Source organism: Fusarium phalaenopsidis (genome assembly GCF_050370095.1).
Source record: "Fusarium phalaenopsidis strain FUZ10S chromosome Unknown contig_32282, whole genome shotgun sequence".
NCBI classification, from domain to species: Eukaryota; Fungi; Ascomycota; class Sordariomycetes; order Hypocreales; family Nectriaceae; genus Fusarium; species Fusarium phalaenopsidis.
Window position 1 is genome coordinate 661,059 of NW_028145415.1, and position 24,052 is coordinate 685,110.

Genomic DNA, 24,052 nt, shown 5'->3' on the forward strand with positions numbered 1-24,052 from the left:
TTCGTGAAGATGATAGAGAATGGCTGATGCAGAATGTCGGACAGGAAAGAGCAGTTTGTAGCTGTTCATACTCCTCAGCGGTTAAATGCAGGTGGTCGCTTTAACCGTCGGCAACTCGGCCCTGTTTCCTGCCTTTGGTGGTGAGCAAGCGCTACAACCTCTTGGCTAGGCGGTCAGCTCTAGACGTCCAAATTGGGCAGGGATCGGAGAACCACGATAATTGACATGGCCGGGTCCTCGGTTGACCAGGCTTTTGCTGACGAGGCCAATGGCAAGTCTACATTGCTATGATGGAGTAAATGGAGGTAATAGTGTCAATTAGATACTTGCGGTATTCTGTATGTAACAGCGGCTAAAAAACGGGCGCTGAAAATCATCAAGAAGTGCATTGTCGGGGATAGCTCTGTTCAAGCCAGACGGCGGCCGCCCCTAGTCTGACAAAGAATGGCATCTCAGAGACATCGGCCCGAATTGTCAACCCCAATTGTCAATCAAAATCCCGATGAAGATGAATAAGTGTTGGTTATTCAGGCTTTTGCCCAATGATGATGAACGACCTCCACAGTGAGCCCTGCTCTTTGACTTCCTTTTCAAACCTCTCTGCCAGATTGTCGTAGACAGAATCGGGAATATCGGCCCCCAATGCTGCAGCCTGTTAGAAATTAAACGAACGTTCTTGATGAGACGAGCTTACATTTGGCTGTTTCAATAACACTCGGAATCGTAATGGCAAACGGCTCCCAGGAGTCTTGAGCAGCCTTGTCATCGCCTAGTCGCTTACCCATAGGGAAGTCGACATTCTGGATCGACACGTTCACCAAGCCAGCAGCTTCGAATGCTTTATCAAGCTTGCTAGGGAATCTGGCACCAACGCCGATCTTGTCAAAGATGCCAGAGAAAACCTGGTTGGCGTCGTTGGTCGCTTGGCCAACTTCGGGGCGATTGTAGTCCAAGTCCATTTCTTGTACTTGTAGCCAGCCTCCAGGTGCGAGAGTAGCTGCACTAATGATCAGATTTGTACATCCCTCGTTGATGGTTGTTTATGCTTACCAGCAAGATTAGAAACTGCCTTTTGATAACCAACTTTGGCACATCCGGGCAAGACATATCGGACGTGAGTAAAGTCAAAAGATCCATTGAACTCGCCCGAGGGGGTTTCGCATACGTCGTAGACCTGATAACTGATGTTGCCTTGAGGAGAAGGCGGCATAAAACTGTTCATGATGTCGACTCCCACTAACCGAGCAGAGGCAGCGACTTGCTTCTGGAGGTCACGAAGGAGAATTCCTTGTCAGTCGCCAGCTCGCATATGTCGTCAGTCTACAAGTTTATCTCACCATCAGCACAACCAACGTCCAGAACCTTCAACCCCTCTTTGTTCAGATCTACTGGGGCAAAGACGATTTGATTATTGAGGCATCGCTGAAACCACGCATGCTGCTTCTGGAGACGCTCGACCTCACGGTTGCTCTCCTTGAGAAGGTATTGAGGGTCTGCCTCAGTCGACATGGCTTGGATAGGATGCGTAGAGAGATTGGTAGGGAGTGAAGGGGTTGACGAGCTCAAGTTTTCTATGCCATCACCTGAAAAACTCTTGCAGGACCTCATAATTAAATATTCGTCAGAACTCAGCGTTGATAGCCCTTCGTCTATGTCTCCGAAGGCCAAGGAAAAGTGTCCGTACATGACCCTGGCCCTCGTGTAGCCGGAGACATGTTTAGCGCTGACAGCTGCGGATGACTTGACCCAGAAAAGACCCTCCTAGAAGTCCGTGGTAGTTGCTGTATTTCTATTAAAAGCTTATCAATGTCATTCTATGGCCCTTTGGACATCAGATAGCCATGGGTACCCCCTTTAGCTCACACTTATCGTGAGCTGGTTGAGTTGAAGTGACAGCCTTCATTGATTCAGATGGGTCTGCCACTTACGAGCATCGGGGGCCAGAAGGGCAGCTGTGCCTGGTTGGTCAGATTATAACATGCTCACTGATTGATATTCGAGTGAAGAGAGGTGAGGGTCAGCCATGTGAAGATCTCATTATGAGTTGGATGCTGTTTACGTAACTCGGACTCTTTCCAAGTCATTACTGGCTAGCTCTCTCGGTTGAATGGTCACCCTTCACGTTTTGAACTTTGTTAACGCAGGTTCCCACACCTTCCAGACTGACTTCAACGATATCCCCGTCCTTGAGCCACAGAGGGGGCTGTCTGACCTCACCCACACCTTGAGGTCTGTGGCTGATCAGCAAGCCGAAAGTTCATCTAGTGAATCAATACTCACGTTCCAGTAAAGATCAAATCACCCGGCAACAGCGTCGTGCCCTGGCTCAAGAATGCAATGGTCTTTGCCACACTAAAGATCATATCTCCCGTATTGCTCTCTTGCACCGTCTGCCCGTTAATCTTGGTCGAAATCTTCAAGTTCTGCGGATCCCGGATGAGTTTCGAGCTGATGATTCCAGGGCCAAAGGGAGCCCATCCGTCAAACCCTTTCCCGAAGCCCCATTGGGTCCCCCCTCGGCGCAGCTGCCATTCGCGATGAGAAACATCGTTTCCAACAGCGTAGCCGGCGACGTATTCCAGCGCCCGAGACTCGGGTACTTCTTTGGCTTCCTTGCCAATAACGACAACAAGTTCACATTCATAGTCCACGCCTTCAGCTTGCCGTGCAATAGGTGATACAGGAATAGGATCAAAGGGGCCGTTGAGAGAGGTCAGAGGTCTGAAAAACAAGACCGGGTATTTGGGGATCGGTGTCCCAGTTTCGCGAGCATGCTGCTCGTAATTCAGACCCAGGCAGCGGACGGTTCGAACGTCCTCACGAGCAAGAGGGCTGAGGAGCGATTGAACATCCTGAAAATGGCAATTAAATGGCTATACAATCTTGCGAGGATACGGAGGCACTCACTGCCACTTGATCGGTAACTTCGTGCTTGCTCCATGGGCTGCCACTGAGAACGCGGGCTTGGACAGCCTTGCCAACATCTGTTACGCCAGATGGAAGAATGGCATCGCCATAGTAGACTTTGCCGTCTTTGGCAAGAAATCTGATCAATCGCTGGCTTCTATTAAAACCACGTTCATCAATCACGGGATGTGAAGACTTACGGAGAAGGATGACATGTTGGATAAATGTTCGAGAGAATAACACGGATAGTTCGGGTCAGACAGGCTACAGACTTCTAATTTGGCTGTCTTATCCCACGATGAATATCTCCAATTCCATAATCGTGGCATCTACGACGAGACTACAAAAAGGCGCGTATTACAGAAACACTACATAAGGGCGTACACTAGGGCAGACCATCTTACATATCTATCTACATTAAGGCGCCTTCTACAGAAGGGCGTATACGCCGCAAGTTCTTAGGACTTTAATTCATGCTTTTGACTCAAAGGGCGTGCAGTATGCACACGTCGTTGATGCCCGAAAGGCATCTCCGGGGGTATCACGTGGTCCTGAGAATCATGTGAAGGCCTCGGGTTCTGTGTGGCCCCAAACCCACCAAGAATGAGAACACCACAACTTTCCTCGCACACCTAACATCGCACTCTGAATGGCCAAGACCTCGGTCACTGTACCAGTGTTTGTGAAATGGTAGAGTCGGTAGTGAGTCTCATTCATCGCTGACTGTAGATATGCTTGAGTGAATTTTACCATGATGCGCGCGCATGTTCAGCTTGTTCAAGCTCCAAGGATAATGGAGGCACGCCAAGTTGCGCCAAGCTCGCGATGACATCTGGACTTCAGCTGAATGCACGAACCATGTCCGTCATGTTCAGCTGACCCAGGTGGCTGTCTCTAAATCGCAGCCTGCAGCGAGGCCCATGTGAAAGGGTGGTGAAGAAAAACGAATGCTTGAATCAGATTGGTCATGTTCGCGCGCGCCAAAGTTCGGTAATTTTTAGAGACCAGGCTGAGACCACGGTTGGCTTCCAAGACAAGTGTTGGTCTTGGCTCCAAGGCAATGTTGCACGCAAAATTCACAGCCTGCTTTTCAGCTCGTCCTAAGTATCTAAAGTTAAGTAGGGGGTGAAATACCAACCTGTCTTCATGGAAATCCCCACCACTGTTGGGTTTAAAACCTGGGGGTAGGCCAAACCCTTGACTTTTCCATCTGAGACTCTCCCAACAAGGATTTCTGTTCTCCTCCTTACAACATGTCTGTCATATACTGGAAACCCATTTGGGTCATCCTATGCATCATGTCGTCTTTGACCATCTCTGCTCTGATTACGTGGCTGTCGAGAGAAAAGCGGTTCTCTGACATCCACCACGTCAATCTCATAAAACAGTACCGAGCCTACATCTCAATCATCGTCCAAGTTCTTTCGACAGTTCTATCCATAGGCCAGACTTATGTTCTTGGGAGTCTCGTGGCTTTTTCAACCAATGCTCAGCTGGCTTCCAGCCATAAACTTCCCACACTCGACAAGTTGAAACTCCGGCAAGCCATGGTATCCAAGTCGCCTATCTGGGAGTGGCAGACCAAGAAGATGTCACTTATATCCATCCTTTGGCTGCTGGGAATGCAGATTCCTGCGGCTCTTTGGGCTGGATCCATCACTCCCATATTAACAAAGGCTCGGCACGAAGCTTTGATTCCAATTCCAGACTACAGCGAATCAACAGCAAAGTATTGGTCAACAATATGCCCCCCTGCTACATCCTGTGATCAACTGTTGGGCAGCATATCAGATAGGGGAACATTCTCATACGTCGCATGGAAGAGTATGTTCGTCTCAATTTCACAGTCATGCACCTACTGACTCTACTCCTATTAGCTAGGACGGGTCTACTCCTTAACGCTGTCAGCCAGGCATCTTCTAGGGACTCCTCTACGCCTCAACATCAAAAACTTGATGCAACTGGATTTACTTACCATGGACGATCTTACGGCGTTGGTGCAGCGGTTGGCTTGGTTCAACCTCAACTCATCAACGACATTTCCGGCACTATTCAGAACTACTCCTTCTACGAGCATGGATACAAATGCGAGGTCTCATGCCAATACAACAAGTCAAGTCAGTTATCATGGATTAAGTCCGATCTCGTTACGACCCCTGGAGGTATCTATGCTCCCCAAGGATTCTGGGTCAACGGGGATCTCCCTAATGGTGTCTGGAACGGCTTTCCTACCTGGGCAGTCCTCACCGAAGACTTTGCGACCGCTTTGGCTGCTGTGAACAGCCAATCGCGTTATATGTATGGCTTCCTTGCCGGCAAGGCGTATATGGCTCTGAACCAAACTCAGTGCGAGGCAAAGTTTTCACCCACCCGGTTCAAGGTTGACGTTGACGTGAGTGCAAAGAATATTTCGGTCGTTCCAGCTGGAAAGGGTTTAGACATTGATCCGTCTCGTGCATTGGTCAACATCTCGTTCCAAGGAGTTGGGTACTTGTCCCAAACTCTCACCACCCTTTACACTTCAGTTCTTGGCGACTCGTTTCTCCGCAACATCGACAACGTTCGAGCCCGCAATAACCGGACAGAGACTGTCGACCAAGACGTCCTCAACGCAGTCGAGGAAGGTCTAGAGGTGTTGATTGATAACTTTCTGGGGAGCTCTGGCGCGGCGCAAGTGGCCCTCCTTCAGGAGACGAAATCAACGCAGGGGTTTGTGGTGCTGGAAGCGTATCGAATTGGGAACTTTCCAATAGCCACCACAACACTAAGCCTGGTCGCTATAATCGGACTTGCAGCACTTGGAAAATTTAAGACACTAGGTCTATGGCGCAAGATCAGCTCACAACCCGATACCGACTTCCTAGACTTTAAGACAGCCATTGTGTCTGTTGCCAAGGGTGCTGGCTCTACGCTAGACCCTGTGAAAGACTGGAACGGGAACTCGGATGACACCACTGTGGGAAGGCTTGAGGTGAAGGCAACGGAAAGTACGTCAGCTCTCGAGTTGATAGAGGACCCCATGCACGGCTTGCCAGGGGAGGAAAATGAAACTGATGGAATGTTGATGAGGCCAGTCTAACTTGTTGTGCCTGCATTGAGAGAGGACATCAAAGCGAGCAACTATCTCGTCTTGCATGGCTCTGAAGTTGTGTCTCATAATACCAACCCAGAACCGTGCTCTTGTTAGCGTGTCATACAGCTTCTTCTAGAAGATCACCAAGGTCTCAATAATAGCACAGTACATACAAAAGTCTGCGACAAGGAAGAATAGTGTATGCATACCTCAGCACCACCAATAAGCTTTTCAACCACCTCATCTTATCGATGATAAAGCACCCCCGCGTTTCAAGGGGCATGGCCGCTGTCTTGGCGACCCGCGATTCGCCTTGATGATTGGCCATTTGACCCTCGTTGCCTACCGTCGTACGCGTCCATTTAAAATATCAGCAGCTGAGATTGCCATCCCTCTGGATTTTTTACCTCCACAGCGTCTAGAACTGACCAGACGCTCGACACGAAAGATGCCGACACTAAGTCTGCCAGTCGTGAATGCTCTGCAAAGATTGTGCAGGGACAAGGGCATCACCTTTGTCCAGGACCTGGCACAATCCGACTACCCAGCAGCTCATGCGAATACTATACAAGAAGTCAAGCGATTGGGAGAGACTCAATTCGATACTTTTGCAACCGACGAAAATGAGGCAGCTCCTTGGAGACTCGACCTCAAGGTACGAGTGCTTAACCTAGTGGAGGTAGCAAAGAGATGCAGGCGGAGGATGAGTCGACCTGGCGTTTTGCCTGTGAGCCCTATGTCCTCGCTAGGTTGAGATCGGAGGTAGTCTGGTAGGTTTGAAACTGGTTCTTGAAATCGGACTTCCTATATTAATAGGATATAGCCCGAACTGCAGAAAACGGCTTTGGCGCTCGGAAATCGAGGTTATCCGCGATGGCAGCCATGGTGAGGTGCCCGACTCTCTCCAACGCCGCCAGGCAAACCGAGCGCCATGTCGGTGCTCACGGAGCAACCGCCCCGATGATTAGTGAGTCAAGAGGAGAAGCTTTCACAGGGGGGCCATGTTAAAAAGCGCGAAGAGGCTGAGGTCTTGACTAGCCTCGAAGCTAGGGGTATTAACCGTTTGTTCGGGCACCGGGAGGACGAATTTGTCAAACATGATCCAGAACTAGGGGCACACCTACCCAAGCAAGAGAAGCCTGACGCGGTTTATGGACTAAGGCCTACAAGAAATCTCGAAAACCTCCTCAGCGATAGCCTCAAGACACAATTCTCGAGCACCAATCGAGATGCGCACATTGAGGAAATCTTGCAGCCTTCGCCATTCGATGAAACTGGAGAACCGCTGTACTTTCCGTTCCTACTTCTCGAAGCCAAGTCGGGGAAATCCGATTGTGACTGGGAGTCAATCCGCCTGCAAAGTGCCTTTCCGATCTGGACGTTCCTTCAGACACAGCAACGTCCGAGAACTGTTGCCGGATCTTCCTCTAAATGGTCATCGGGGCCGTTGGTTTGGTTTTTGATGAATAGAGGAGAAGACTCGAGTGTTTCTGTGGCATACCTATCTGACAGAGCTGTGACATTGGGGCTCACAGAGAAGAGTGGTTGTGTAAGTTGAGGTGTTCGATCGGCTTTTCTTCCTGCCTGCTGATAGACCTAGGAAATCGCTGAAGCCTGGACAGGCTCCATCACGAAACGAGACGAGGCCCTTCAGCTTCTTCTGATCATCGATTATATCTTCGACTGGGCAAGAGATAAATACCGGCATTCCATCATCAGCGAACTCCGCACTATTGCTTCTGGAGAGAACGACACGTTGAGCTTCATAGACACCGACGTCTTCACATCCTCCTTGATCGAGCACACTCAGATTTCTAATCACGATCAGACTAAATAGGACGATTATGCGGCGTATCTCCAAGCTCAGAAAGAATTCACCAACCTGGACCGACCCGAGGGCGTCATTCGCCACGCAGCTTTCACTGAATCACGCTTCTGCTGCTTCTTCATAACTCGCGATAATATCCAAAGCTTCTTCAACTCTGTCGAGCCAAGGAAGCTCGCAAAGCTCCGTTCTCGATCAATTCTGTATCTAGATGACGCAGCGTTGCTTGACCTGGAAACCATAAACGAGATTGAAAGACTCTGGACCATGAAAAAAAGAGCGCCAACGCATCGAGATTCACCCTCTTCCAAGTTTCGTGTGAATCTAACCTTCTCATCCTACTTATCCCCTCAGTGGCACATAGTCCGCGAGCTTCACGTAATCGCGGTCGCTCAAGACGCGTTGCAAGAGTTTCAGAATTCGAGGCTCCCGCGGTGTCGGTGTGACGAAGAGAATTGTTTCAGCAGAGAAGGTCATCGTTGTGCGGAGTTCAGGCCAACTTACAGATCTATTGTCGACATGGTCAAGACGATCAAGAACAATTCAGTCGCCGAAAACCTCCTTTTTGCCATCCGTCGGTCAGCGTTCCGCCTCGAGCGGTGTGAAATCGGGAGGGTAGCCGAAGTGTGAAATGCACCCGACACCAGAGATTTTGTCAACAACCTGTACAAGTCGTTCAAAAAGGGGCTGTTGGAGCCTGATGAACCGTTTCTCAGAGTGTCCAAAATCTTTGAAAAACTACATTTCATCCGTCCAGGGGCAACACCTTCTCAGGCTCCCAAATGCAAACCTCTGCATGCTTCAGAGGATGGATGCGTTTTGATACATTCAAGATCCAGTCTGAGAGAGCCCAACAGGTCAAAAGCTGTTGTTTGCGCATATTTCATCGAACCTTCCTACGCGGTAAATGGTTTGACCGGCTTATGTGGAATGATCAGAAGAGCCTTCGAAACTCGTGGCGTTCATCATACTACCCAGGACAATGGAAACTCAACCCTCACAGATGCGACTCAACCAGACAAGTCTTCCACTCCATGGAATATAGAAAACACGTACGGGGTGACGTGGCATGGACTTGAATTTCAGGAAATGGTCACATCTTTCACCGATCCCGCTCGACCGGATGTTCTAGGAACACAAGGACTACCGGAAATCTCCATTGACCCTTCCTTATCTTTTGCTTGCATTGCAGAGTGTCTCAATGATCCGTGGTTCGATAGCCGTGCAGCTTATGTCCGTTATGGGTCAGGACCTCAGCAGCTCCAGTTCATCATTTACAAGATCGTGCTTAGGCGCCTGAGAAGGAATGGGACCCAAGAACACTGGGTTCGCTGTTGCGTTGACTGCGCTATCAAGAACACATCAGAATCCTTACCCAAGACGTGCCGGTGCCATTGTCTCAGTGCGTGGGCGTCAAGGATGATCCATAATCAATACTTGCCACGATTGGAATTACAAAGCAGTGAAGGGGACTCTATCATTGCGGCATATCCTGTTTTTACTAAGCCTTTCAAGGACTTAAAGGAGCTGTACAAGCAGTACGGTCAGTTCCAGTCGTGGTGGATAAAGCAGGAGGATAGGAAACGGGACCTGAGACGCAAAAGGGCCCGTATTGATAGCTTGATAGCTAAGGTTAGTGATTAAGATAGACTTGGAGTTAATGCTAGCCATACATCTCCATGGAGCGAACAATAATTCAATGAAGCGTAGAGCATCCTTTAAGGCCGAGAGACCCAGTTGTCTCTTCAGCAAATACTCATTGTTCAAGCCCAAAGGTTTCCCGTACTGCATCTCCAAATCGTCTTATAGCCTCATGAATCTTATCTGATGGCACAGCAGCATACGTGGTCCGGAAGAAGAGTGCATCATGTTCCTCAGCCTTGTTGGCGTAGAAGAAGCTACCCTTAATGACCAGCGCGCGGTGTTCGATGCTAGCCATGAAGATCTCATGCTCGATCTCAGTGATACCCTTGGAAACGGCGCTCGGATGTTTCTTCCAGTCGACCTGAAGCCAGTGCTGTGGAGACTCGGTCAGCTTATCCAGCTCTGTCACAAATTATGATGGCAACTTACAAACATGCCTGCTACTGGCGGCTTCCAGCTGACTACCTCCTTGGGCAGCCACTTCTCACAAGCATCCAAAATGACGTCTCTTCGCTGGGTGTAGCCCATCCGTAGATGCGCCAGCCAGTCCAGGTACACTCCGTGCCCCCAGTGCTCGTCCAACAACTTGAACAGCATGAGCTGCGACACGCCACTGGGACCTTGCGTGCCCACTTCTGAGTGCCTGCTATACCGATCAACCATTTGCTCGCTAGCTGTGATCCAACCGCATCTGGTGCCCGGAGCAAGGACCTTGGAGAAAGAGTCCATGCGCATGGCTCGGCCGTCCACGTCCATGCTTAGATAGCTCGGCAGCAGGCTATCCAGAAACTCCTTGCGAGTTTTTGGAGGAGGCAAAGCAGGTGAGCCTTGACCTGTGTACGGCTGCATCTGAAGAAAATAGTATGGTTCGTCTTCGATAATGTATAGGTCGTGCTTCTGAGCCACGGCGTAGATATCTCTTCTTCGTTGAACACCCTGAGTCGCACCCGTAGGGTTCTGGCCAGTAGGCACCGTGTATAGAACACGCGGCTTCTGAGCTCCGTCATGCTTCTCTGAGTCCCAGTTTATCAAGATGTCGTCGAGGCTATCCGGAAGCAAGCCCTCTTCGTCCATTTTGACGCCCGCAACCTTGATGCCCATCGGCGTACCAGACTCGACAGCCGTGGAAAATGTGTATTCCTCCGATAAGATGTAATCGCCAGGCTGAGCGAGCATGCGAAAGGCAAAGTCCAGGCTCGAGGTTGAGCCAAGAGTCATGGTGCATGCCCAGTCCGAGTACGGAGGGTCATGGACAAGCTCGGTGTGTTCGGTGATCCAACGCAAGAGCTGCGCAGAGCCATGTCCCTGGCCGTAGTTGAATGCTGTGGCAATATCGAATTCGGATTGTTCCCTGGCCTGGTCTTGTTTGCCCGCCTTGAGTAAGACCCCATGCTCGTGCATGTCCTTTTCAGAGAACTGGCCAGCTGGGGGTACTTTGAAGTAGAGCTCATCCCAAGGAAAGTATTCGCTAGACGGCAGCCCTCCGCCTAGAGATATCATTCCAGGTAGACCGAGAAAGCCGGCTGCATACTTGAGAGAATTGCCCATGCGCTCAGCCGACTCCTTGCTCAGGACGTGATCCCATCTCTTGGCTTTGGGCTTGTGGCCGTGCTCACGGATTCTAAACGTCTCGCTCTTGGCTGGAGCGGCAGGGCCCCACTGTGATTTGCCGAGGATCTTTCGCTGAGCTTTGATGTTGTCGATGCCCAGTGGAAGTTCTGTCTTTGTGCTTGACTCTACTGCGGTTGGGAGTGCCATTGTAGCAGGGGGGTGATAGAAGTGTAGAATGCGGTCGAAGTTCCAATCTCCGAAAAGAGTATTGGAGGAGCTGCCTCTCTGACGCGAATGAAATTGGAGTAGAATGGTCAGTAACGAATTTTGATGACCGGCATTGAAACATGTGGGCATACGCGCCGCCCTTTAATGCGTCAAATACCTCTTAACGAAGTTGCATATCCACTACATGTGAGCTACTAGGCATCGTCATAAGTCAACGCCCTAACGTTTTCACGCCTTGGTGTAATAAATGCCCTCTTGTACGCCTTGTGTACTCTCCATGCTCTATCGTACGCCCTTGTGTGGTGCACTGTGTAGTTTGCGCCTTGCGTGTATAAGCTGATTCAGCGCGCAACCCAAGCACGGAAGATTAATATATGCCCATCTTGAGAGTCTCGGGGCAGTTTCTATCTCTGTCGCTATCTCAACTGCTATAGCCAATTCCTTTGGCTTTCACATGCCATTGTCATCGAACCAACATGCAGAGGACAGCTGCCTAAAGAACCACCCTACCCCCAATCAACAATCCGATTAGCTCAAGACTCCTGTAAAAGACGGCGTCTCTACTGCTACCGACAATCGCGACCATGGCCAAACAATAGGCGATGCATCAAACACCTTTCCTGAGGGTGGGTTGACCGCCTGGCTTGTCGTCTTTGGCTCCTGGTGCTCCATGGTCTCCATGGTCTGCATCTACGGCCTCATCAACACAAGCGCTATCTTTGAGTCCTACTCATTCAAGAGCCACCAACTCCAGGACTCTAGCCATTCACAGATAGGTTGGATATTCAGTCTGTATCTGTTTTTGGTATTCCTGGTTGGCATACAAGTAGGTCCCGTCTTTGATCGCTTCGGGCCGAGAGCTCCCGTGGCCGCAGGATGTACTCTCATTGTGCTTGGCTTGATGCTGTTAAGTCTATTGAAGAGTAAGTCCTGTCCCTTTTTTCCTCGGCTTCCGCAATTCTAATCAAGATACTGTAGTTTACTATCAGTTCATTTTGACATACTCCACCGTCGGTGGCTTTAGGGGTGCCCTCCCAAACGCACTTGCATATGGCGCCATTGCTCACTTCTCCTACTCTAGGCGAGGCCTCGCAACAGGCGTCGCATCCACATGGCATCGGAGGAACCTTGTTTTCTCTCCTGCTTCGGCGTCTTCTGGGTCCAAATGATATCGGCTCTGCCTGGAGTTGCCGAATCCTGGGCTTCATTATGCTTGGCCTTGCCGTCCCGGCCAACCTTTTCATCACGAGTCGTCCGTCAGTCCGGATGAGCAATAAAGATCAACCCAAAACCGAGTCCGTCTGGCCAGACTTTGGTATCCTCCGTGACCCTCGCTTTGCCTTGGCTACCCGGGGATAATTTTTCATGTAATCGGTCTCTTCGTGCCCCTGGCGTATATCCTCTCATACGGCACAGCGCACGGTGTTCCGACTTCAGACAGCCTCCTCCTCTTATCTTTTATCATTGCTGGCTCTGTCTTGGGCTGGATTCTATCAGGCCTCCTGGCTGACAAGTTTGGTCGGTTCATTGTCATCATCGTCACCATCGCCCTGAGTGTGGTCGCGTTGCTTGGCATATGGCTACTGTGCAACGGCTCAAGGCCAGTTCTAATTGTCATTTCCATAACATTCAGAGATTCCAGTGGAAGCAACCTCGGCCTCATCCCTGTTTGTCTAGGGTAATTTTATGAGTCAGGGCACTACGGTCGATACTTTGCGACGGATACCATGTTTGCCAGCTTCGGAACTCTGATGAGTGTTCCCACTGCGGGTGCCCTACTAGGGATCAGGGATGAACCGACTGGCTGGGTGCCTCTAATTCTATTTTCCAACTGCTCCTACTTGGTCGCTTTAGTTTGCTACTTTACAGCCCGGGTCATGACAGTTGGTTGGCTACCACAGACGAAGTTCTAGCTGGCCTTTGGAGACACCTACTTCTGGAGCAAATACAGCCTGTTCTTGTGCTTGGTAAAGCGGATTGCCCATTTTCTCAACAAGGAAGGCTTCCGCGAGAACAACACACGCCAAGGCTGACCTTACGTCTATGCCGTCGCCAACCATGGGCTCTATCGACACCCGAACAGGGGCATAGCTTATACCCATTCACCCTATAGTCGCAGTAATTATACATCCAATCGTTAATATCAAGTGATCATGTACATAGGTGCACCTAAAACGAGGTTCTCTTCATCAGATCCCCTCCCCACTGTCGACGTGACCCACCTTTGTTCAACACACAGGGCGTAGCCAATCAAGTCACAGGCACGCGATTCATCCAAGGTCACGACTGATCTTGGAGCCATTTCTTTCTCTCTGCTCAATTTGTGCAAACTCTAAGGGGCGCTCTCTTCTTTCCCTCCCAGTTTCGCTTGAGGCCTTAACTTATCGGCAAGTGACAATCACGCCGTGGCGCTATATTCTCCACCATACATAAACCCCCTTCCCGCGAGATGGACGGGCTTCCCCATTGGCAGGTAGAGAAGGAGCCCGGGTCTTCTTCTCAGCCTCACGAGTCCAATGAGATCACTATCACCCCTGGCATCGATACTCTCTTAGCCAATATCCATAGCGATGAGTTGCTGCCCCCCAATATTGATCTCAACGACATCAACCTCGATAGCTTGGCAAACTTTGACGAGCAACCTATTCTGGATGATTCTTCATGCACAGATGGTTCATACGCGGAATTTTCCGCTTTGCTCTCTAATCCTACCTTCCCTCAAGCTGCTGGTGCACTTCCAGACCCTCCTTCACTTACTCTTGACCCGTCTATCCCAGCCACAACAAGCCAAGGGTCCGGGCCTCCCCACTATGGCCCTGTTAGACTGATGAGCACCATGTTGGCTGAGGATTCTCGCAGAGGACCCATGACTAGCTATATGGCCATCACTGAACAAAATTATCGAAATAGCACTCTTCCAGCAAAGACGGGTCACCGCTTCTCCAAAGAAGCTCTCCAGATTCTCAAAAGATGGTTAGCTCTTCACAGCCGCTACCCCTACCCAACAGACCAGGAAAAGGAAATCCTTCAGCGTCAAACAGGCCTCACCAAGACTCAGATTTCCAACTGGTTTACCAACACTCGCCGCAAACGCAGAGCGCAGCCTCAAAGGAACCCATTTTCCCACACCGATCACACGCAAACTGGCCCAATCGATATCAGCCGTCGGCCTGGGACGCCAGCTGTCGATAACAACACGAACCCGCTGCAGCGCTGGGTAGACTCGCCGCCCGAGAGTGAGCCCGCATCTGTCACTGCTATTGCTAGGGCCATAGCCTCTAGCTGGGAGAGCCCCCCTAGAAAAAACAGTCACTACCGTTCTGTGTTGACTGACGAAGACTCGGATCGCTCTTTTGGCAATGGCGCCCTGGCAAGTAGTGCAGGCACATCCAGTGGCAGTTCTTTCGCTTCAGCTTATTCTCACCGTTCAGGCGGCTCCTTTGGTTCAGTCGGCAACATAAACAGGCTACGCAGCCATCGTCGCCGCAGAAGAAGAGCCATACCCGAGAGAAAGGGACGGACATCACTGATCAATCCCCAAAAGCCATACCAATGCACTTTCTGTGCCGAAGCCTTCAGAACGAAGCACGACTGGCAGAGACACGAGAAGTCGCTTCACCTATCTCTCGAGAGATGGGTATGTACGCCCGAAGGATCACGCGCGACGAACCCGAGGACAAATCAAGTCTGTTGCGTCTTTTGTAGGATGGTTGACCCGGATGATGCTCATCTGGAGACTCATAACCACACAGCCTGCACGGTGAGACCAGTCGAGGATAAGTCCTTCTACCGGAAGGATCATATAAACCAGCATCTGAAGCTCGTCCACAACGCTCAGTTTGTTGATTGGTCTATGAAGAGCTGGAAGATCGCGATATCAGAAATTAGATCCCGATGTGGTTTTTGCGGGATTACTATGAATAGCTGGCCACCCCGAGTTGATCATCTAGCAGAGCACTTTAAAAATGGCAGCACCATGGCTGATTGGAAAGGCGACTGGGGCTTTGAAGCATCTATACTCGACATGCTGGAGAGCTCTATACCACCATGTGAGTATCCCTCTGGATCCTTGAGCTTGACGGCACTAATCTCTGACTTTTTTTTATCTAGACCTGATCGAGATGGAACGAACATCTACTTTTCCATTTACTGCAACCAGTGCTCCAGCCGACTCCCCGCGGAGTGCTTACGAGCTTATCACACTGGAGCTTGCCTACTTCATGGTCAACTACAAGGAAGAGACGGGAAACCTGCCCACTGATGAGGAGATACAGCTCGAGGCTTGTCGCATCATCTTCGCCTCGGAAGCATCGTCCCGACGATGTGCCGAGCCTTCTTGGCTCCGAGACCTTCTAATGGGAGACCAGGAGATTGCCAGACAAGCTCAATTCGCGCCCCTCCGACATGGCGCTGAAAACAGGCTCTGTGTTCTCAAGATCAACGGCAAGGACAACTTGTTTGAACAATGTCCGCTCGAGATGCAACTCAAAGAATTTATCCAAGCCAAGGCTGTACTCGACATACACATCACAGACGACGAGCTACAAGAAGAATGCTGCCACATTATCGGTAATGTTCAAGAGCTACCTATACCGCATTACGATTTCATTGCGGACTGGCTCATCAGGCTTGTGATGTCTTCCGCCGTATGGCTGGCCGACTTCCGTCAACGCACTCACCTTCAAACCACTCAAAACTTTGATGGTCCTCTCTCACAACAGCTGGAGCTGGAAGGTACCCACGTCCACGCCAAAGACTACCAAATCGCAAATGATTCGATTTGGTCCCCTACCTTAAGGCCTTCTCACAGTAGAGGCCCTAGGACCGCACCAAGAGTAACTCCGGCTCATCGTGCTCGGGCAACCGTGCGAGGGGCTCAGCCACAACAGTCAGGGGGTCTCGACTCCGGAGCTCGGTCAAGAAAGAGCCCGGGGGCCTTCGAAGACATGATGAAAAAGACGTTCTTCATGAATGATTCCAACTGCTACCGCCGTCTAGCACAGGAGCTGACTCGCTTCGTAATGGCTACGATGTCACCCAACAACCCAAATCAACACGTACCATCAGACGCCGAGATTCAGCATCAAGCTCGGTGGATCTTATTTGAGAGGTGCCAACGCCCAACCACCGTAACTTTTGCCCCGCTAACATGATTCTAGTGACGATGCGTGGAACCAAACTGCAGCTGATAATGACGAATGGCTGCAGCGCTTCAAGCGTGATGTTGGCATTCTCCCGGGTCCAGGCCGTGACAGGGATCAGGGCGCTCAGTAACTCTACTCTGGGGAAGACCCGGCATGTCCTTATCTACCACGATGACTATTCTGTCATCGTGACTGGGCTCAGGCCGCTCCCTCCACTTTTTTATTTCAGAGGGCAGTTGCAAGACAGAGAGAAAAGCAAGAGTATTGAGTGCATCGTTCCCCACATGGCGGGCATCTTCCTAAGGACTTGAGACTTTGTTTTCTCATAAGTATGAAACAGTTGTACTCAGCCTATCTCCTACGACGGTACAGAAGTGTGCGTGGCTCGGTCAGTTCGATTCTCCACAAGTCTATGAGCGGGAAGAGCGAAATAAGCTTATGTGCGTCTTGGAAGCTATTCACTTTCCTTCATAGGAAGGTACTCAATGCAATGCAGAAGTCCTAAACTTAACTTCCAACACACTTGCTCTTCCTCCAAGCCTCGTATTGAACTTCAATTATCACCTTCTCATCTAGGCCAGAAGGCCCAGTTTTCCTCATCATCATCATCATTTTTAATCCACTTATAAAGACTCACCCAGCCTCGTTTTCAACGTCGTGCAGACAGGCAACAACGAATGGGGACACAAGCGCTGAGACATACCTTTCTTGGGAGTGTGGCGATGCTTACATTCAACGTATGCCCAGACATTTCCCCACAAGATATCAACATTCGAGTCTTACAAAGAACTCAAATAGGCAGGTAGAGTCACTGTGTGAAAGGAAGCCCGTACGTTCACGCGCCAAGGTCCGAATCCCTCGAGGACCGATGGTCCCAACGTTCAAGTATAAAGAGTACAGCTCTGCCAGATGAATTCAAACCGACAATCCAACACGATTCTCACCTCTGCAATCTCACACAAATCAACTCCTCTACTCAAAGCCTCAACCAAGTTCACCATGAAGTTTTCCGCTCTCACCCTCTTCGCCCTGGCCTCTCTGGCCATCGCAGCTCCCGCCCCCGAAGCCAACGAGGACATGAGTCTTTCCGATGTCACCGACTTGATCAAGAAGGGCGAGGCCAAGGTTGAGATCGCCAATGCAAAGGAATGCAAGTACCGCTGCTGCAACAACTTTGGCTGGTGCCCCTGCTGCTAAGTTCACACATCTGTGGACATGATAGCAATACGCCATCTGTGAGGTATGAAATGCCACTGGCCCTTCTTTCACCGCTCTATATTCTAACATCAATTGACGCAGTCTTCAGCTCAATGGTTGACAAAGTATCGGTGATCGTGGTGGAAGTGTTCCTAGGATGGTGTTATGTTCTGAGTGTCAGATAGCCAAGCATAGATAAGCAGTCAAAGAGCGAATGCCAGTCTCGATATTATGCACGATTTTTTCTTCTCTTATCGTCAGCTTTAAATGGCTTTTTATGTTTTTCCATCACAACAGCATCCATGCGGTTTTTCTCGTGCTTCAACCCATGTTTTGCCCATTCGATCTCCCTTGTGCGAAGGCTCGCATTTCGTACTCGACGGTGGCAAGCCAGTTGAATTACACGAGTGTCATACTTTTCTCCACATATGCTGCTGTGTCTCTTACTGTAGTGTGTTCTTTGATCCTGTGTATGACGGATGCGTCATTGAAAAAAAGAATACTGTACTCCACATACCCAGTCTGATAAGGCACTATCGCGACTGCACCATACTAGTTAGCACTTCAGCTAGTGCCCTACTGATTGATGATAGTGAGCCCTCAAACGACTCTCGGGCGTGGCTAAATGTGGCTGAAAGTGGCTTTGGCTAAGGACCTTGCCACACTTGTCTCTGTTGTGTAGCTTGGTGACCGTTATCACTTCAAGTGGCTGAAAGCTGATAAGAGAGCAGAGAGTAACGTGATAGATAAGAGTGACTTTAGGCAAAGTGGGTTTATAGTGGGCCATGCAAGTGTTTCTTATCTTTCATCGCCCGCAGCTCCACAAGCCACTCCACAAGCCACTCCACACTCGAGAACACGCACGTGGCGCGAAAGCAAACGGGCTGTTGTGTCGCAACTCATGAGGGATTCATGTTGTGAGAATGAGATGCACACAACAGAACATACACGTTGTGTATTATTCTCAATTTCAGACAATAAAAGCCCCAGGTCGTTAAGAGTGTCCCACAGTACCTACCCAATGATTGGACTTTTCTTTCGCTTGGAAAGGACATCAATCACCACGAGCAAAAAAATTGGCTGGGGTGCAGGGTAGCGGAGGATTGCGTCATCAGCTCGCTCCCCCCATTCATCGATTCTGCCACTCCGCTGAGCGATGCAGAAGAACAGAACTATTTCGAAAAGCCAAATTTTCCGACAACGCCTCATCTATATATCTGCAAGATTCAGCGGTCTTCATACCTTTTCTGATCAGGCCCCGATCAAGCTTGCCGCGCGACATGGAGCTTCCTGGTTCACGCCAAGCCGTCAAGTCGCAACGCCAAGCGCCCAGGCCCTGCCAAGCCTTCGATCAGATCTATTGAGCCTCAAACTACACAACATCATTGAAAGAGCCAATGCTAGTCATTGTTATAAAGCGCAACTACAACATCGTATATGTTGTATGTTTTATATCCTCTCAAAGGCAAAACGCGACCATCTTGTTACCCGTCACCACCCTCCCGCCGGGCTTGCCGCGAATCGAATCTCGCACACCTCCGAGTCGTGCAAAAAGGGCCAAGTCTTGACACGGGGATAGCAGCGGGATATTTGTTCCACATCCCCGGGGCCGACTCCATAAATAAACGAGTCCTTCATTCGACATTGCTTCGTCTCGAGACCAACACAAGAATCCTTTCACATTCCTCCTTGGGAAACCAAAGTCAAACATGACGGGACTTTTTGAAGAAATGACACGCCCGTGTCTGCCTCGGCAAATTAACCTCTGATAAGACTGCAACCGACAACCCAATTAGCGTCCCCCTAGGCATCTCCGCGTCGTATGTTATGCGCGGGGTTCGCACTAGTGATAAGACCGGCCGGTTAGATCGGCTCCGTTCGCTGACCCAGGTGTGACACACGGCGTGCCCGACTGATACGCCATCTTGCGTCGATCGAGATACCACAGAGATACCTGGAACCTGGTCAATTTACATGGGAAAAGGGGGTCTTTTTACCCCGGACTAAAGTGTATCCCTTGGTAGAACCATGTCGGTTGCATTGCTGCAACCCCGTCATTCCCGAACTTGGTCAAGCCCGGGATAAATCGCCCTAGAAACTGACCCCCCATTTTGTTCTAGAGCTGTTCTTTCTTCCAAATTCCCGGCATGCTTGATAGCTTCGCCAATTGCCATTAATGCCGCTGAAGCCATGCCACAGCTTAAAAAATAACCCGTACCACGTAAGCATCTTCCCCGAGTCTTCCAGCCGTCTTCTCCCAGGAACGCGAAACAGCAGACACACGCGATCAACGGGGAGCTGATAGCCTCGCGACCTAACAGGTTAGAGCACACCCTGGTCATGTGGCGTAGTGCCCTTCTCTTCCGGCATAGTGTTGCCGCTTTATCCGTGTACGCCAGCTTCCCCCAGATCAGACCAACGATTAACTGTAATACGCATATTACGTACCTTTTTACTCTGGTCGTTGGGACCTTCCTTATTGACTTAGGCCCGAATAGACGTGCTATCTCAGTGGCCATGGCTTTGCCACCTAGGGAGGACGTTATATCTGGCTTCTCCCGCTGGTGATCGTCCGTAGCAATTTGTTTCGACTCAGTCAATCTTTTTTCTGAGTATTCAATTCACAATGGCAGACATCAGTCCCAAGAATGAAGCCCTTGAGGCTCAAGAGGGTTCTCCAAGATTGGATGAGAAGCCAGGTTCTAGTGAGGTCACCACCGAACATGAGAAGTCATGGGCCACTCGCAATGGACTCACCCTCGAGTCCTTTACCGCCCACGAGGATCATGGTAAGGGATCGGTAGAACTTGAGCGACGGATGAAGCCCCGCCATCTCAACATGATTGCCATCGGTGGCAGGTGAGTGTCTCGCCCGACTCAATCAAATCTGGGCTTTGACCTTAGGTGCTAACTGAACCTAGTATCGGTGCTGGTTTCTTCGTCGGTAGTGGAGCTGCCTTGCAAACAGGTGGTCCTGGCTCTGTCCTTATCGGTTTCCTTATCATGGGTGTCATGATGTTCAACGTCGTCTATGCCCTTGGTGAGCTTGCTGTCATGTATCCCGTGTCTGGTGGTTTCTACACGTGAGTCGACCGTGACAAACATTCAAAGTCACCAGAAGCACTAACAGATGTTTAGGTACGCCAACCGATTCGTTGATCCTTCCTGGGGTTTCGCCATGGGTTGGAACTATGTCATGCAATGGGCTTTCGTCTTGCCTCTGGAACTGACAGTCTGCGGTACTGTCATTCAGTACTGGGCTCCCACCAGCAACGTCGCCATCTGGATTAGTGTGAGTAGCCATGTTCAAGCGGAACTCGACCTGAACTAACAGCATTTCAAGGTCTTCCTCGTCGTCATCATCATCATCAACATCTTTGGTACTCTTGGATACGCCGAAGAAGAGTTCTGGGCTTCGCTTCTCAAGCTTTCGGCAACTGTCATTTTCATGATCGTTGCTGTTGTCCTTGTCTGTGGTGGTGGACCTTCTGACGGCATGTATCACGAATACTGGGGCGCCCGACTCTGGTATGACCCAGGTGCCTTCCAGCACGGCTTCCGAGGATTCTGTGGTATGTATCATACAGCCAACCAAGGTTTATGAAGTACAATATCTAACATGATACAGGTGTCTTTGTCACTGCTGCTTTCTCCTTCAGCGGTACCGAACTTGTTGGTCTCGCTGCCGCTGAAGCCAAGAACCCCGCCAAGGCTCTCCCCGGCGCCATCAAGCAAGTCTTCTGGCGAATCACCCTCTTCTACGTCGTTGGTCTCCTCCTGGTCGGTCTTCTTGTCGACTCCACCGACAAGCGACTGTTGAACGCCGGCAGCGACGACCCTAGCGCCTCTCCCTTTGTCATCGCCGTCGCCAACGCCGGTCTCAAGGGTTACGACTCGTTCATGAACGTTATCATCTTGGTTTCCGTCCTGTCCATTGGTGTGTCGTGTGTGTACGGTGGTAGCCGAACTCTTGTTGCTCTCGCCCAGCAAGGTTTCGCTCCCAAGTTCTTTGCATACATCGACAAGTCGGGTCGTCCCCTTCCCGCCGTCACCTCCATCATCTTGATCGGCTTCTTGGGATATCTCAGTGTCAACGGAAACGGAAGCACCGTTTTCACCTGGCTGCAGGCTCTTTCCGGTCTGGCTGCGTTGTTCACCTGGGGATCTATCTGTCTCTGCCACATCCGCTTCCGACATGCCTGGAAGTATCACGGCCACACCCTCGACGAGATCCCCTTCAAGGCTGTTGCCGGTATTTGGGGCTCATACATTGGTCTGGGACTTAACATCATCGTTCTGATTGCCCAGTTCTACACTGCCATTACCAACCTTGACGGCTCCGTCGGTGATGCCGAGTCTTTCTTCGAGTCCTACCTGGCCTTCCCCGTTGTCATCGTCTTCTATATCTTTGGCTATATCTGGAAGAGACAGGGTTGGTTGAAGCTTAGCGAGATTGACCTCGATACTGGTCTTCGTGAGCATGACTGGGACAGCATCAACGCTTACCGTCGTGAGCTTGCTGCGGCGCCCGCCTGGAAGCGTGTGCTGAACGTCATGTTCTAAGTTGTAATAATAGCATAGTTGTAGACAGTGTTCACTTCGGCGATCAAGCATTTGCTTGGCCAATCAAACCCATAGCATATTTCAGCATCTAGGTAGTCTATATTTAGGTTTAACTCATCTTCTTTGATATTCTGACCGTGAATGTATTCGTTGTCCGGTCTAACTTTGAAAGGGTTGAGTGCGGGATCCCGGGCACTCGGGTATCCGATGGATACCCGGTCTCCACCCGCCGGAGCCCGGGACAGTCTGATCGGTTGCCCGATTAGCCTACCTCCCGAGATGGTGAGCGTCTTGATGAAGATGAGGGAATTAATGTGGAAACAAGCTGGTTCAATGATCATGGAAAATTCGACCCTGTTCTGTGACCGTAGTGGAGAAGAGTTACGCAAGTCAATGACGCATCTTGGCCTGGCCAGCTGGCCCCGGCCTCACCAAACCAGTCAACGAGTCTCCGCGGCTGTTATTGGGGAGAATTTCGTACCTAGTGTCTAAATATGGCATAAATTTTAAGGTTTTATGAATCAGTCGATGTTTGTAGCATGACGCTGCGACAAGCCTCTGCTTGAATGAGTTGGCCTCACAAGACATGCTTGCATCTAGAACTACCTGGCTTAACAGAACATGCATTTTACAGGTCTCATATCTTCAATGGCCCTGCTGCTATTTCGTACCATGCTAATTGAGGACCCGAAGTTTGTATTCAAGTAATGGGAAATTCTTGATTTTATTTTCGAATCTTGTACAACCTGGTACTTCTAACCCTACTGTTGTGCGGCAGCAGCCTGTTGCTCTTCAACCTCCTTGTCAATAATAACAACACGCAGAATCTTAGCCAGGTCGTCTTCTGGGGATCGAGACTTGATATCCAGCCCCTTGAAAGTATCCGTGCTGACAATCAAGTTCGCGATAAAGACACACTCCTCATCGCCAACGGTCTCGGAACGGACATGGTGACATCCTGGAGCCTCATACCAGCTCTCACCTGGGCCATATATCTTGGCACCACTGTCGTGAGAGCGTGTCTCGCCAGTTGCAGGGTCCACGTGAGTGTGGACCATCTGGTTGAGGACGTGGCCACGGATGACGGTTGCCACAACAGCTGCGCCGGCGTGAGTGTGAGGAGGCGTGGCTGAAGATCAGTCAGTCTTAAGTTTGCAATGGTAGAGAAAGAAATACTTGCCAGCATTTACAGGAGCCGTCACGGTGAGTCCGAGCCATGTTTGGCCGGGGATGTTGGGCGGGTGATGGACATGGGACACAGCAACACCAACGGTCGGTCGTCTACATAAAGTAAGTTTATACTCTCAACGGCTTCAGATCTGACTAAATGCATGATAGCAATGCAAAAAGATGTCACCGGGAATGAACTCACCCATCAACAGTCCACTGGCCATCCTTCTTGACCACATTCTGATCCTGCCACCGGAGGTTCAAGTCGACATTGGGAAAGTCCATGATGTTGATTGTTTGAAGAGTGCTGTTTGTATGAAGGAATAAGGATTTAACGGCGAAAACAGCTGCTTTTATACACAACCCAATCCTCGCGGCTCTCTGCTATTAGCTTGTTGAGTAGGCGGGTCGTTCGGGTATCGGGTATCCGCAGGGCGAATGTGTTGAGGTCCCCACGTTTCCACGCGTCGATCATAAGCACTATGAACGCCGAGCTGTCTTTCACAGTGTTTGGCTGCCAAGTTGGTTATGCAGGTTCTTATTTGACAGTGGAAAATCTATGCATAAGGGTGGTTGAGCCGAGTGATACTGGCAAATCTGAGCTCCTAGAAGGGCGGCTAGAGGTATCACAATAGCCGCAATTCTCGATTCGCATGGTTTATTGATTACAGTGCCGTGAGTCATTCTTTGGTCATGAGGAAAGTCCAATTTTCAGCCCCGGGTCAACCGGGCATTGATGACTTTGCGATG

At 50.3% G+C, this 24,052-nt stretch overlaps 8 protein-coding genes across 8 annotated transcripts; 4 read left to right on the plus strand and 4 right to left on the minus strand.

The window, feature by feature from the left end:
* Window positions 1-523: 523 nt before the first annotated feature.
* LRP88_01979 (class I SAM-dependent methyltransferase) lies at window positions 524-1,509 on the minus strand (the record flags this gene model as incomplete). The annotated part of the gene is made up of 4 exons (XM_083238650.1): window positions 524-645; window positions 695-997; window positions 1,051-1,287; window positions 1,338-1,509. The coding sequence occupies 4 exons, from the start codon at window positions 1,507-1,509 to the stop codon at window positions 524-526; spliced, it is 834 nt and encodes a 277-aa protein (XP_083105758.1).
* Window positions 1,510-2,083: 574 nt separating this feature from the next.
* On the minus strand, window positions 2,084-3,122 carry LRP88_01980 (fumarylacetoacetate hydrolase family protein; the record flags this gene model as incomplete). Its single annotated transcript, XM_083238651.1, has 4 exons — window positions 2,084-2,231; window positions 2,281-2,852; window positions 2,908-3,057; window positions 3,108-3,122. The coding sequence occupies 4 exons, from the start codon at window positions 3,120-3,122 to the stop codon at window positions 2,084-2,086; spliced, it is 885 nt and encodes a 294-aa protein (XP_083105759.1).
* Window positions 3,123-4,454: 1,332 nt separating this feature from the next.
* LRP88_01981 (uncharacterized protein) lies at window positions 4,455-5,986 on the plus strand (the record flags this gene model as incomplete). The annotated part of the gene is made up of 2 exons (XM_083238652.1): window positions 4,455-4,731; window positions 4,785-5,986. 2 exons carry the CDS (start codon window positions 4,455-4,457, stop codon window positions 5,984-5,986), a joined length of 1,479 nt encoding a protein of 492 aa, XP_083105760.1.
* A 3,575-nt stretch (window positions 5,987-9,561) lies between these two features.
* On the minus strand, window positions 9,562-11,207 carry LRP88_01982 (aminotransferase-like domain-containing protein; the record flags this gene model as incomplete). Its single annotated transcript, XM_083238653.1, has 2 exons — window positions 9,562-9,822; window positions 9,879-11,207. 2 exons carry the CDS (start codon window positions 11,205-11,207, stop codon window positions 9,562-9,564), a joined length of 1,590 nt encoding a protein of 529 aa, XP_083105761.1.
* A 3,997-nt stretch (window positions 11,208-15,204) lies between these two features.
* LRP88_01983 (uncharacterized protein) lies at window positions 15,205-16,502 on the plus strand (the record flags this gene model as incomplete). Its single annotated transcript, XM_083238654.1, has 3 exons — window positions 15,205-15,277; window positions 15,339-16,011; window positions 16,388-16,502. The coding sequence occupies 3 exons, from the start codon at window positions 15,205-15,207 to the stop codon at window positions 16,500-16,502; spliced, it is 861 nt and encodes a 286-aa protein (XP_083105762.1).
* An 869-nt stretch (window positions 16,503-17,371) lies between these two features.
* On the plus strand, window positions 17,372-17,690 carry LRP88_01984 (uncharacterized protein; the record flags this gene model as incomplete). The annotated part of the gene is made up of 2 exons (XM_083238655.1): window positions 17,372-17,553; window positions 17,672-17,690. The coding sequence occupies 2 exons, from the start codon at window positions 17,372-17,374 to the stop codon at window positions 17,688-17,690; spliced, it is 201 nt and encodes a 66-aa protein (XP_083105763.1).
* Window positions 17,691-20,195: 2,505 nt separating this feature from the next.
* LRP88_01985 (amino acid permease/ SLC12A domain-containing protein) lies at window positions 20,196-22,132 on the plus strand (the record flags this gene model as incomplete). Its single annotated transcript, XM_083238656.1, has 5 exons — window positions 20,196-20,428; window positions 20,491-20,652; window positions 20,708-20,861; window positions 20,913-21,141; window positions 21,198-22,132. 5 exons carry the CDS (start codon window positions 20,196-20,198, stop codon window positions 22,130-22,132), a joined length of 1,713 nt encoding a protein of 570 aa, XP_083105764.1.
* A 761-nt stretch (window positions 22,133-22,893) lies between these two features.
* On the minus strand, window positions 22,894-23,587 carry LRP88_01986 (uncharacterized protein; the record flags this gene model as incomplete). The annotated part of the gene is made up of 3 exons (XM_083238657.1): window positions 22,894-23,261; window positions 23,313-23,413; window positions 23,505-23,587. The coding sequence occupies 3 exons, from the start codon at window positions 23,585-23,587 to the stop codon at window positions 22,894-22,896; spliced, it is 552 nt and encodes a 183-aa protein (XP_083105765.1).
* Window positions 23,588-24,052: the final 465 nt, after the last annotated feature.